Source organism: Nothobranchius furzeri, chromosome 16, assembly GCF_043380555.1.
Source record: "Nothobranchius furzeri strain GRZ-AD chromosome 16, NfurGRZ-RIMD1, whole genome shotgun sequence".
Lineage (NCBI taxonomy): Eukaryota > Metazoa > Chordata > Actinopteri > Cyprinodontiformes > Nothobranchiidae > Nothobranchius > Nothobranchius furzeri.
In genome coordinates, this window is record NC_091756.1 from 48,068,296 (window position 1) to 48,082,414 (window position 14,119).

A 14,119-nucleotide genomic window follows, 5' to 3' on the forward strand; every position below is an offset into this window, starting at 1 on the left:
TTAAAATATGACAAAAGTTGACCTTTAAATTATATGAGGCATTTTAAAATGAAATTAATAAATACATTATTATAACTTTCTTTTAATTCTTGCAATATCGCTATCTTCCTTATGGGTCAAGATTGTTAACAGACAAAGAAACCCTTCTAGCTTTTTTTTCTTAGTGTGGACATTAAAATGTAACAGCATTCTTTAAGAAAACAGCTTTTATCTTTGCTGCATTGTTTTCTAATTATTTTATTAACTCTTGATAATAACTCAAACATTAAAACTTCACTCAGTTTTTTTATTTTATTTAGGTGATTTGGGTAGTTTTGTATAGAGTGTGTGTAAAATTATTTTTGCTTACTTGAATATTTCACACATTCACCTGGTGTTTACTAACAGTGTTTGTTATGTTTGTAGTAATAAACAGATTTCAACCTTCCAGTATTGAGCCTCTTTTTATTGTGTTGATATTTTATGTACAAAAAACAAATTTATTAATAAATAAATAAATAAATAAATAAATAAATAAATAAATAAATAAATATTTGTCAGATGTCAATTTCTAGTGACTAAAGATGACACCAGATGGTCTGCTTTGATCAGATGAGCTTTGATTTCTTTCAAAACCAGCTCCCAGGCTTCACGGCTGTGGCCCTGCACACACAAGAACATTTAAATTAGTCAAAGTTTAAAGAATCAGGAATCTGTATTTTTTATTAAGTTCAGAAGGGCAGGCTCACCATTTGTCCAAAAACAGTGCGTGAGAGTCTCTTGAAATACATGTGGAGCCTCGTGTTTGTCCACCTGTGTCCTCCAACCTGCAGAACAAAATCAAAAAGGGTCGTTTTAGTTTAAAAATCTGGTTTAAAAAGACCTGTAAAGGCATTGAGATGTGAATGACTCTTACGCAGGAGTGGAGCTCATCTGCCTGTTGGTTGATGACACTGAGAAAGTTCTCCTCTGTGACCTCCTCCCATGATGACGAGACATGGTCCTCCTCAAACAGGGAGGACACCTCCTTCAGAATCTGGACCATGAACGCTACTTTATCCTCCATCTGGAGCAAGAAGAAAAACATTCATAAATTAGAAAATAAATTTAAAAAATTTACATTTATTTATTTATTCATTTATTTTATTTTGTTTATTTATTTTTGCAGAAGTTGGTGTCTTACCGGGGCTCTGGAAGCTTGGCGGTAAAGATAATGAGGGAAAGGAATAATAATCACTTCTTCATCCTCACTGATCTGATGATCAGCCTGAACCCAGAACACTCAGATTAGATTTACAGGAGATGGTTAAACCTTCAGTTCATGAGAATAAATGCAGAAGTGTCCACTCACCATCATATCCAGCAGGTCTAAGGACGCTCCACTGAACTGGCTGAATTTTTGATCCATCCACCTGCAGCTCAGAGAGGAGCATGCGCTGTACAGACCCAGACACACGCAGGCAAACAAGACCCTGCTCAGCATTTTTAATAAAAGTGTGTAAAACTCTTCTATAAGACGAAGCAATCTCTTCGGCTGTCCTCCGATGTTCTGTGGCTGACCTGCAGCAGCTCTTTTAAAAACAAGCACACCTCATTTCATTTTTCAGACATCAGCGCGGATTTCACCTGAGCAGACAGGTGTGTAACTGAGACCTGAAACAGTACGGACTGAATCAAAACAACCACAAAGCCCGATAAAGTAGGCTAATAATAATCAAAACAAAAGTAAAAGACTGTATGTTCTCAAGTCCAGTATTCTATAAAGCTCGGTGTGGAAGTATTGGACATGTTCTAATTCATAATTCAGGTGTAAAACAGACCATGCATGTTCTTGTTGACTGTGTTCCGTCTTTAAGAGTCTATAATAGTCTTATTTTCTGTTTTAGGTTAGGGAGTTACAATAATTTGTGCTGTATTTTCACACTGTGTTGTAATTGTCTGTTTTTTGCTATTGTCTCGTGCTGTCATGTTGTCATTCCATGTTATCTTATCTGTTTTTCTACTTCTGTGAATTGGACTAAGAGTCCGGAATAAACAATACTTGACTAGTCAGATTGCATCACTTCCCTTCGGTTTACTCCGTTGTGTCGTCATTGCCCCATAAAAGGGAAGTTCCGGTTTTAAACAGAAAATGAAAGTATTTGCAGCTCTGACACGGCTGAAATGCCGACTGAAAGGCAGCTGTTGACTCTGATCCTTCTGTTGGTGATCAGTCCGTTTCATTAGACGTGAGTATTTGCTCTAAACTTCGTTTAAATGTCTCCAGGAAGTCACAAAACGCATATTTGATTTAATTTAAACGGCTTAAATTAGAGAAAATTGTGTTTGATGCGTTTGCAGATCAGTGCCACGCAAGCGAATGAAAAATCTCCTTTGGGTGCTGTGCTGTGCCTTTGTTTAGTTTTACCTTGGTCACTGAACAACAAAACTAAATAAACAACCGTTTGTTTCATTGATTCAATTCAGTGAACCTATTTTTTGCAGCAGTTTTTAACTGTAAAGTCATGAAACCCCAGTAGAAGATCGTATGGCATCATCATCATCATCATCATCCAAGAACTGCGTGACGTCATTCTGAAACAGATGAGCCATGTAGTTATATATGTAAGTTAACGTACCGTTATGTTGAGCTTTTTCTCAAATACTTAAAAACCTATTCTCCATATCTCTCTCTCTCTCTCTTCTCAATTTGCCCTAAGGTTTTTTTTTGTCATTATTAGCAGATACTGCCCTAGAAATAGGTGTTTTGTAAATTGCTGCGTTGCTCTGTTCCAGATTTTCATATTTTATTTATTTTATTTTGTTTTATTTTATTTTACATGTTTACTTTAACTTGGAAAAATATATTTATTTTTGAGAAAAAGTGCTCTGCCTGCTGGTTAAAAGCAGCATTAAGGTAACAAGGTGACGGAATAAAACCATTTTAATTTAACAAAAAACGCATTAGTTCAAAAGGTGCTAATTGTTTTTGTGTTTAATCAGTCGGTGAACTGCTACGCAACTAAAACAAGACAAAACGTGAAAATGTTTATACAAAATAGATAGAGTTAACAGTTTCAAAGAAAAACTCCCAAGGGGTTTTAAAAATGAGAAAGGCAAAAAATATATAAAAATAAATAAATAAAATACCTGATGCCTGAACTGTGATAAAATAAGTGTTTGCAAATGAAAATTGTGTTTTAAAGTTTGCCTCGGGCTACACATTATGATCACTGTAAGAAGATGTGACAAAACATTCTCCTGTTCTGTAAAACACACTTTGTCTTCCAGTTTCACTGGAAAATTAGAATATGGTGCAAAAGTTCATTTACTTCAGTAATTCAACTTAAAAGGTGAAACTAATATTTGAGACAGACTTATTCCATGGAAATCCTGATATTTCAAGCCTTATGTGTTATAATTGTGATGATTGTGTGTTACAGCTTAGGAAAATCTCACATTATAAATCTCAGACAATTGTCAAAAGGCTCAAAATGCTAGATTAAAAAAGTCTCTCACTCTACAACCAGCTAATGAATCAGAGCACCAAAGGGTTCCTGAGCCTTTAGATGGTCTCCCAGTCTGCTTCAGACTTCATATTCTAATTTTTCATGTTTAACATGTGTCCCATCCTTTTATGAATAAAATAAAAGTCAAAATGTTTCGTTTGAGGCTTTTATTCAGTTATTTATTGCAAGCAAAAAACAAACATTTTATACCATAAATATCGAATTAGTAAAGATTTATATTTTCCAATACAAATAGAAATGGATAAATAAATAAATATTGGCTATGAAAAATAATTCTTCATGTGAGAGGTAGATCAGGGACCCGATGTCAGTTTCTGGTGAGTAAAGATGGGAGATTGTCTACTTTGATCAGATGAGCTTTGATTTCCTTCCTGATCAGCTCCCAGGCTTCAGCGCTGTGGCCCTGCACACACCACAGGGTCATCAGCATCACAAAACCATTTATGTTTAAAATGTCATTTTTACATCAGACCAAAACTCAGACCAAGACTCACCATTTTCTTCAGGATTTCATCTGACAGTCTCTTGAAATACTTCTGCAGCTTCACATTCATCTTCGTGTGGCCTTGACCTCCAATCTAAATTTATTCCAAGAGGAAAAGTTAGAAAGTAAAACCAACATCTTTGTTCAGGTTTATTCATGTTTAGTTTACAAAAAGTTGGTTTAAATATGTAAAAAATAATGCCCCAGGCTCAGTGAAAGTGGACCTACGCAGGAGTGGAGCTCTTCAGCCTGTTGGTTGATGACGCTGAGAAAGTTCTCCTCTGTGGTCTCCTCCCAAGATGAAGAGCTGTGGTCCTCCTCAAACAGGGACAACACCTCCTCCAGAATCTGGACCATGAACGCTACTTTATCCTCCGCCTGGAGTAAAAAGATTATCGATTAAAGTTTCCTATTTCCACTGACACACATTCAGCTTTTCTATGGACAGAAATGAGACTGACTCACTGAAGCTTTGGAGGCCTGGTGGTACAGATAATGAGGGAAGCCTACAGTGTTCTCCTCAGCCTCAGTGCTGTTAGTGGAGTTATTAGCCTGCAGCACACACACACACACACACACACACACACACACACACACACACACACACACACACACACACACACACACACACACACACACACACACAACACACATCAGCTGTTGTATTCAACAATGATGTCACCAGAATGTAAACGTGTTACCAAGAGTCCACTCACCATCATATCCAGCAGGTCTAAGGATGTTCCACTGAACTGACTGAATTTTTGATCCATCCACCTGCAGCTCAGAGAGGAGCATGCGCTGTACAGACCCAGACACACACAGGCAAACAGAACCCTGCTCAGCATTTTTAATAAGAGTGTGTAAAAATCTTCTTCAGTAGGAAGCAAACTCTTCAGATGTCTTTGGATGTTCTGTTGGAGCTGACCTGCAGCAGCTCTTATAAAGCTGAGACCCATTTTTCATTTTAGACTGAAGGTCAGCGTGGCTTTCAGCTCATCAATCTGAAAACAAAAGCTCCATGTTTCACATGAATTTATTCATAAGACCACCAAAAGTACTGTCAGATGGTTTTCACCTAAAAACAGAGGATCGTTTCTTCTCTTTAACATCTAATTTATTAGGAAAGAAGGATCAGACATGCAGTCACATGCTAAATGTCCTCCTTGTGTTTTATTCTAAGTGCATTTTTATTATTTAGAGAGACCATATGTTAATTACAGCTTTTTTTGTCATTTATTTTTAGGAAAATTCAAATGTTTTACTTTTCTTTTTTTACTAAATAGTCAAAGCCAATGTCAGTTATTAAGGAAGCTCCATTAGATGCTGTTCGTGAAAATATTATAATGGTCTATTTTTATTTTTTTATTTTAATTATTTATCTCAAACCATTGAAAAAACATCAAATAAATAATAATAAATAATGGTCTATATAAATAAATAAAAGCGTTTAAATCATAATTAACCAGTTGACCTTTTATATTTATGAATAAATAGGGCAATTTATCACCGTATAAGGAGACGTCTAATTCCTGAAATAAAATAAAATAAAATAAACACTGATCATTAATGAAATATGAGAGGCTGTTTCTCTCGCTGCAGACTCAAAGGAAACATCGGAGACTGATTCTCCTGAATGGGCGTCAGAGCGCGTCGTGCTTTCATTTTCCTCTGATGTAACTTTCCCTGTTTATGACCTGCTGCTGCAATCTCACGCATGGTTTATTATGAGGATGAATGAGTGCGGATCGTTCACGCGGAGGCGGTCACGCGGTCCAAAACATTGATAAAAGGAGCAGAGACGAAATAATGAAATCAGAAACAGTTTCTAAAATATTAAAAATGCTCAAGAAATGAACAGCTTTATGATTGTTTATATATTTCTGTATCACCTGGTGAGTTGTGTACATTTTTATTATAAATAAGTGACTTTATTCGGTATTTTGCGCGACCCTTAAATCTTGATTTGAATCAAACCCGGAACTCTTAAACATTAAACATGCAAAAAGAAATAAAAAATATATAAAACACAGTAAGAAACTGTCCCTGAATTGCTTCGCATGTTAAAAAATAAGTGCATTTTAAAAAGCAAACGGAAAACTAATTAAATACATTTTTGTTCACATCTGCTTGTGTATGCGTCGGTAGGCTGTGCGTGAACGCGTATTGACATTGTAAAATTAGTCAGACTAATTTTATGGAATTAAAAAGTTGAGGTCAGAAAAGTAAAACAGAAAGGTTAAATAATTGTGGAAGTCGTGCTCAAAATATCATCCAAATACACCGGAGGCGAAACTTCATCTCACTGCTGTTAAACCAGCTGTTATTGCTTTGCTTTCGTCTCGCGCTGACGCTCCTTCAGAAGAACCAAGCCGACCCATCTGCAGAAGCCCCATCACCATTCAGCGACTAAATTCGGTTTAATGAGTGTTTCTCTTTATGTTTACTTATCGTGAGACGCCATTGTGGTGTAAATGTTGGAGAAAATGTATTCATACGGAAACAGAAAATGGCCAAATGATATAGGTTATAGCTTGGCGTGTATCAACTTCAACAGTTTATAATAATAATAATAATAATAATAATAATAATAATAATAACATAAGAAGAAGAAGAAAAAGAACAATAATACATGTTAATTATTATTATTATTATTATTATTATTATTATTATTATTATTATTATTATTATTATTATTGTTAATAATAATAATATAAGAAGAAGAAGAACAAAAGCAAATGTTTATTGTTGTTGTTGTTGTTATTATTGTCATTTAAAAGCCACTTCCTAAAACTTAATAGATTTGAATGGCTGATCCTTTCCCCCTGAATGTAAACATGGCATGCAACTTTATTTATACTGCACATTTCCTACACAGAGGCAATTCAGTGTGAATAACTGTATAATTAAATTAGAAAATGCACGAAGAAAACCAGATAAAAATGCTAAATTAAAGACTAGGCTTTACAGAAGGTGCAGTATGAGAAACATATGAAGAAAGATGAATACATGCATTTTGATCAAAAAGTTAAAGTTGGGGCAGATAAGGAAGGTGATTCCATCTGTGTGGAAAAAAAGTAGAATTTCTCTTAAAATGAATTACTGAAAAAATAAAGTTTTAATTAAAATCTGGTTTAGACTACTTATGTTTAGTTTAGAATAAAACATTCGGAGGACAAAGAAGACTCTTGGTAACATGTTTACATTCTGGTGACGTCATTATTGAATACAACAGCTGATGTCTTGTGTGTGTGTGTGTGTGTGTGTGTGTGTGTGTGTGTGTGTGTGTGTGTGTGTGTGTGTGTGTGTGTGTGTGTGTGTGTGTGTGTGTGTGTGTGTGTGTGTGTGTGTGCTGCAGGCTAATAACTCCACTAACAGCACTGAGGCTGTGGAGATCATAGGCTTCCCTCATCATCTGTACCACCAGGCCTCCAAAGCTTCAGTGAGTCAGTCTCATTTCTGTCCATAGAAAAGCTGAATGTGTGTCAGTGGAAATAGGAAACTTTAATCGATAATCTTTTTACTCCAGGCGGAGGATAAAGTAGCGTTCATGGTCCAGATTCTGGAGGGGGTGTTGTCCCTGTTTGAGGAGGACCACAGCTCTTCATCTTGGGAGGAGACCACAGAGGAGAACTTTCTCAGCGTCATCAACCAACAGGCTGAAGAGCTCCACTCCTGCGTAGGTCCACTTTCACTGAGCCTGGGGCATTTTTTTTTTTTACATCTTTAAACCAACTTTTTATAAACTAAACATGAATAAACCTGAACAAAGATGTTGGTTTTACTTTCTAACTTTTCCTCTTGGAATAAATTTAGATTGGAGGTCAAGGCCACACGAAGATGAATGTGAAGCTGCAGAAGTATTTCAAGAGACTGTCAGATGAAATGCTGAAGAAAAGCTCTTCTGATCAGAGTAGACAATCTCCCATCTTTACTCACCAGAAACTGACATCTGGACCCTGATCTACCTCTCACATAAAAGCTAATTTTTTTATTTATTGTTTTCATGTTTTTATCCAAATATTTTATTAGGTTTTATTTATTGAAAGATTGTTACACATTTCTTACCGCTTATAATTATTTACATATTTACTGAACTATTGTTTCAGCTTTTATTGTACGGATGATTCAAATGAAAAATATTCTTAAAACATTTTCAAAAAATGTAAAGATGTTTATCACATTTTACAATAAAGGAAATAATTTGCATGATGAAAATGTTAGTCTTACATTTTTTTATTTGTTTTATTTGTTTTATTTGTCATATGCAAGTTAGCACAGGGTCAACATTGCAATGAAATGTGGTTGACGAGCAGCGGTCTCTCAGCAGCATAATACAATAGAAAAAAGAAGAAGGTTTAATACAGTAAAAGCAAAATATTAGAGAGTCATGCTAAAAGTAAAAGCTTACTAAATAGATAAGTAAGTATAGATGACTAAATATAAATATATCTAAAAAAAAGTGAGTAGTTACTTTAAAATGACGTAACCAGTGCAGATTAAATTTTACTTGTGGAGCTGCAGGGTAACATCTGTATCCTGTGTTGTGTGTGTTTAAGTGTGTGTTTAAGTGTAATGGTTGAGGTGTTGTATGGCTTGGTGGTAGAAACTGTTTTTAAGTCTCGTAGTCCGAGCAGGCAGACTCCTGTAACGTCTGCCAGATGGTAATGAGGAGAACAGCTGATGCGCTGGGTGGCTGTGGTCCTTGATGATGCTGTGTGCTTTCCGGAGGCATCGCTGGAGATAAATGTCCTGAATGGCAGGAAGCCTTGCGCCAGTGATGTGCTCTGCTGCTTTCACCACCCTCTGTAGTGATTTACGGCTGCTGGCAGAGCAGCTTCCATACCAAACTGTGATGCAGCTCGACAGCAAGCTCTCAATAGCACACCTGTAGAACTTTGAGATGATACTAGTGTTCATGCCAAACTTCCTTAGCCTTCTCAGGAAGTAAAGCCGCTGGCGAGCTTTCCTGATAACAGCGTCTGTGTGGAGGGTCCAGGAGAAGTCCTCAGTGATGTTGACTCCAAGGAACTTGAAGCTGCTGACCCTTTCGACCATGACACCGTTGATGTGGATGGGTTGGTGTTCCCTGACTGGTCGTTTCTGGTAGTCCACTATCATTTCTTTGGTTTTGCTGATGTTGAGAGACAGGTTATTATCCAGGCCTATCCTCTCTATAGGCTGTCTCATCATTCCCTGTGATGAGCCCTATGATGGTCTCTCTGAGCTGCAGGTGGATGGTCGTATCATCCGCAAACTTGATGACGATGTTGGACTCATCAACACAGTCGTGTGTGAACAGGGAATATAGGAGGGGGCTAAGTACACAACCCTGGGGCGTACCTGTGTTTAGGATGAGTGATGAGGAAGTGTGTTTACCCACTCTCACCACCTGGGGCCTGTTCGTAAAGAAGTTTAGAATCCATCTGCAGATCGGTACATCGATACATTGCATCAATGAAACTTTGTGCAACAGAATTGTTTCCATTCAGGATGAATTAAACAAAGAGACAGAATAAAATACAAATCCTCAAGTTTTTCAATTTCATCTCAACATTTGTATATCAAAAATCACAGTATTTTCCATCCACGCTCGTTTTATTGTAATTTTTCTATTATGAAGGTGCACTTGTGGGCCATTCCCATCTGTAACGGGTCGGCCCGGGCCGGGTAGCCCCAGTCGGCCCCAGCCTGGCCCGGTTGATTCCACACATCCTTGTCTTAAGCCCATTTGGGCTGATTCTACCCACCAATCAGAGGCTTGCTCTAATGGAAGGTGTGAATTTGCTGTCATCAGTGGGTGTGTTGGCCCTGGTCGGCCTGAAGCAGACCCCCTCGAGAAGAGGGCCGAGAAGCCTTGGTTGGCCCGGAAAAATACCAGGCCACCCAGATATGTAAACAACCTACGCTACCCGGCCCAGGCCGACCCGGTACAGATGGGAATGGCCCATTGCTCAGATGAACCATTTAGCACCGAATCAGCCTGTTACGTACGTTCACCTACACAGCCACTAGATGGCCTCCGCTGCTCCCTCCTCATCCGGTTCCCTTCCCAGCTGATCCGAATTAGTCATCACCTGGTCTGTGTTAAAAGCAGCTCTCCGGCATCTAGTCAATGAGAAGGTGCAGGGTAGTGTAGACTCAGTTGAGTTTATACTGTTCTCTTCTCTTCGTATCGCTTGTTTGGCAAACCACGTGTTGCTCGTTCGTTTTCGGCTACACACTCATTAGGATTTAGGATTTAGGATTTAGGAATAGACAATTTGGCTTCTCGACTTCAGACCGTCTTTGACTTTGACTTTAGATCCCCCCTGAGCTTTCCTGATAAGCAGAAAATATCTTAATATTTACAGTTATTTCATCCCCAACCCCTTCTGGGTTAGCTTTTTCCGTTCTTCCCCTTTTCTTTTGTATACAGCTCCTTTTCGTTTTATGTATATATATATAATTTATTATCGTTATAAATACTCTGTTTTGTAATAAAATCCTTTGTTATTTTAGCGACACAGCACTTTGTTATTATTTCACCCGCACACCAATTTTATTACTCCCCTAACCTCATCTCTCCTAGAGAGCCGGGGTCATAATACAGCCAATCTGTTTTAGTCTTCATGGATCTGAGACGTCTGCCTGAAGGAAGGAGTTCAAAAAAAGCATGTCAAGGGTGTGTTGGGTCCAGGATAATTTTCTCAGCTTTCCTGAGGCAGTAGGGACTGAAGTTGTTCTAGAGAGGGGAGTGGACAGCCAGCTGTCCTCTGGGCAGCCTTGATAACCCCGTGCTGCTGTGCAGCTATCAAACTGTAGACCGGGATGCCCTCTTCTGTGCCGCAGTAGGATTATAGCAGCAGTTTCTAAGCAATGCTGTTCTTTCTAAGTAACCTCATCAAACTTCTTCACTACCTCAGTGATGCGAGTCCTCCTTAATGGTGACCCCTAAGAAGCTGAAGTATGAGATCCTCTCCACACAGTCCTCGTTTATGATAAAAGGGATGTTGTCTTTTGTCTTATCTTACGATGAGCTCCTTGGTCTTGGCTGTGTTAAGGACCGATTTATTATTCCTACACCAGACTTTCAGCCGCTCCACTTCTTCCTTTAGGCAGACTCATTTCCTGCAGAGACAAGCCCTACAACCGTGGTATTTGTAGAGGGTGTAGAGCAGAGGGCTCAGCACACAGCTCTGTGGGGCACCACTGCTGAGTTTGAAGGGAGTGGAGAAGTACGGGCCTGTCAAGACCTTCTGAATGTGTGATCACTTAAGAAGTCCTTGATCCAAAGGCAGTGAAGAGAGGAAGTCCTAAATCTAACACTTTGGTCACCAAAATGGTGTTAAGACTGATTGAAGCAGAAGATTTCAAGTTTTCTCTTGAGTTTTCAAATTTTGCGTCAAAACAACCACTAATTTTAAATCAATACAGTAAAACAGTAATGATATATTTAAAATATTTGCTAAAATAGCATTAATGTTGACAGTATTCGTTTCAATCCCACATCAATAACATCACCTGCGTAATATCAATCACCTTTGCCCCTCGCTCTCACCCCCATTCTGCTTCCATCCTTGTTCACACTGATGATAAAATGGTGCATGGCTCCAGATCCATTTAGTGTCTTACTATGACCCTCAGAAAGTGTTATGTTAGATTTAGCCGTGCTAAGCTCCAGGGAGCGACAACAATCTCTGATTAAGTTTATTCTAAAAACATTTCTGAAGTTTGGTTTAAATCCTCATTAAAACTCATAATTCATCGTGAACATGTAACAGTTGTTCAAGAACAAATATACAATTGTTTCTTTTTCAAAGCATTTTATTTAGACGACTGTAGACGGTATAAAAATATAAAACATTCCATTCAGGTAATTCAAAACTTTATAAATATCTTTAAATAATAAAATATATATATATATGTGTTTAAATTACTCAAAAATACAGTTTTATTGTTATCAAATCTAAATAATACATGAAAAAATATTTAAACTAATAACAGCCACAATGGACTGGAATAATTAAAAAATGTAAAAAATAAATATATAGGAAAATAAATTCTTTAAATAAAAACCAATAAATAATGAATAGACAACTAGATGTAAAAAATGACAAAAAAAGCAATAATGCTGCATGTGAGAGGTAGATCAGGGTCCAGTTGTCAGTTTCTGGTGAGTAAAGATGAGACCAGATGGTCTGCTCTGATCAGATGAGCTTTGATTTCCCTCCTGATCAGCTCCCAGGCTTCAGCGCTGTGGCCCTGCACACACCACAGGGTCATCAGCATCACTGCTACTACTACTATGTTTAAATCTCAGAAGGAAAAAAGACTCACCATTTTCTTCAGGATGTGGTGTGACAGTCTCTTAAAATACATGTGCAGCTTTGTGTTCTTCTTCTTGATGTGGCCCTGACCTCCAACCTGAATTCATTCCAAAAGGAAACGTTTTCTCATCAAAACATAATTTGCAAACAAACTCAACATAAACAAAAAAAATGTATTCTTGCCAAAGTGTCAGTGAAAGTGGACCTACGCAGGAGTGGAGCTCATCAGCCAGTTGGGTGATGACACTGAGAAAGTTCTCCTCTGTGGTCTCCTCCCAAGATGAAGGGCTGTGGTCCTCCTCAAACAGGGAGGACACCTCCTTCAGAATCTGGACCACGAATGCTACTTTATCCTCCGCCTGGAGCAGAAAGATTATTGATTAAAGTTTCCTAATTCCACTGACCCACATTCAGCTTTTCCATGGACAGAAATGAGACTGACTCACTGAAGCTTTGGAGGCCTGGTGGTACAGATGATGAGGGAAGCCTACAGTGTTCTCCTCAGCCCCAGTGCTGTTAGTGGCGTTATTAGCCTGCAGCACACACACACACAACACATCAGCTGTTGTATTCAACAATGACGTCACCAGAATGTAAACATGTTACCAAGAGTCCACTCACCATCATATCCAGCAGGTCTAAGGATGTTCCACTGAACTGACTGAATTTTTGATCCATCCACCTGCAGCTCAGAGAGGAGCATGCGCTGTACAGACCCAGACACACACAGGCAAACAAAACCCTGCTCAGCATTTTTAATAAGAGTGTGTAAAAATCTTCTTCAGTAGGAAGCAAACTCTTCAGATGTCTTTGGATGTTCTGCTGGAGCTGACCTGCAGCAGCTCTTATAAAGCTGAGACACATTTTTCATTTTCTAAACACCTGGAAAACACCAGGTCATAAACTATTGTATCTTAGACTTAAGACTTAAGATTTGAAAGACAGTTTTATATAAAATATATATATACAATAAAAACATTTTAATAAATACAATGTTTTTAATTAAACTTTAATTGAGGTTTAAATTCAAGCCAACGCCAAATAATAATATTATAACGCATTTGAATCAATTAAATAGGCTAGTGAGTCCGAAAGAATTAAGATAACATAACATTCACCACGTTTTAAAAACTTAATTAGCATTACAATAGTATAAATCTGATTAGTTATTTGAATAACCTGTGATTCAACATGATGTAACCTTCTGGAATGTCACTGTTGCGCTGCCCACATCAGGGAAAGTGAAAACGCGCGTGCCCGAGTTCACCACTGTCACGAACTGAACTTTCACCTTGCAACAGGAAAGGTTGAAGGCTTTACAAATGACGCAACTACTTTATTGGTAGGCCATTCACTCGCAGCATACACTTCAGTAGCTAAATTATTCCTGTGTTTTATAGTGGTTGGTGTGTTTATTCTGGAAGATGAGTCTCACATAATCATGGTTAATATAAGCTTATCCAGACAATATGATTTTTAAGTAAAGTAAATATACATAGCTGTTGAAAAATATATTGTTCTCAAATTAGTTTAATTTCCTTATGCCCTTTTATTTATTTTATTTTTACCATTCCTTGAAAACCCTGTTGTTTAGTCACGTTGTTTTATTTTTTTGCAATAATGATAACATATTTTACATTGAGGGATGATTTAAAACGTGAGAAGGAGTGGAAGTAAAACTCACCGGACTGTTTTTATTCTTATACAGAACACTAGTGTTTATTTGCGAAGTTCTCACCTCAAGAAAAGAAGCAACATGATTCTCTGTATTATTATAATTTCATTTTGCGTATTTCTCAATTCTAATTTTGCGTATCATTAATTTTTTTCTTGCACCA

General features: G+C 37.6%; 4 protein-coding genes across 4 annotated transcripts; 1 reads left to right on the forward strand and 3 right to left on the reverse strand.

Moving 5' to 3' along the window:
* Window positions 1–543: 543 nt before the first annotated feature.
* Window positions 544–1,462, reverse strand: LOC107387519 (interferon a3-like). The gene is made up of 5 exons (XM_015962537.3): window positions 1,331–1,462; window positions 1,163–1,246; window positions 896–1,045; window positions 729–806; window positions 544–642 (listed from the first exon to the last, which is right to left on the reverse strand). Exons 1-5 carry the CDS (start codon window positions 1,460–1,462, stop codon window positions 544–546), a joined length of 543 nt encoding a protein of 180 aa, XP_015818023.3.
* Window positions 1,463–3,795: 2,333 nt separating this feature from the next.
* On the reverse strand, window positions 3,796–4,836 carry LOC107387650 (interferon a3). The gene is made up of 5 exons (XM_070545287.1): window positions 4,689–4,836; window positions 4,438–4,524; window positions 4,201–4,350; window positions 3,983–4,066; window positions 3,796–3,891 (listed from the first exon to the last, which is right to left on the reverse strand). Exons 1-5 carry the CDS (start codon window positions 4,818–4,820, stop codon window positions 3,796–3,798), a joined length of 549 nt encoding a protein of 182 aa, XP_070401388.1. The 5' UTR covers window positions 4,821–4,836.
* Window positions 4,837–5,825: 989 nt separating this feature from the next.
* Window positions 5,826–8,023, forward strand: LOC129166513 (interferon a3). The gene is made up of 4 exons (XM_054748947.2): window positions 5,826–5,867; window positions 7,331–7,414; window positions 7,502–7,651; window positions 7,789–8,023. The coding sequence occupies exons 1-4, from the start codon at window positions 5,826–5,828 to the stop codon at window positions 7,933–7,935; spliced, it is 423 nt and encodes a 140-aa protein (XP_054604922.2). The 3' UTR covers window positions 7,936–8,023.
* Window positions 8,024–12,117: 4,094 nt separating this feature from the next.
* LOC107387649 (interferon a3-like) lies at window positions 12,118–13,034 on the reverse strand. Its single transcript, XM_015962743.3, has 5 exons — window positions 12,903–13,034; window positions 12,728–12,814; window positions 12,491–12,640; window positions 12,292–12,378; window positions 12,118–12,216 (listed from the first exon to the last, which is right to left on the reverse strand). Exons 1-5 carry the CDS (start codon window positions 13,032–13,034, stop codon window positions 12,118–12,120), a joined length of 555 nt encoding a protein of 184 aa, XP_015818229.3.
* Between the last annotated feature and the right edge of the window lie 1,085 nt (window positions 13,035–14,119).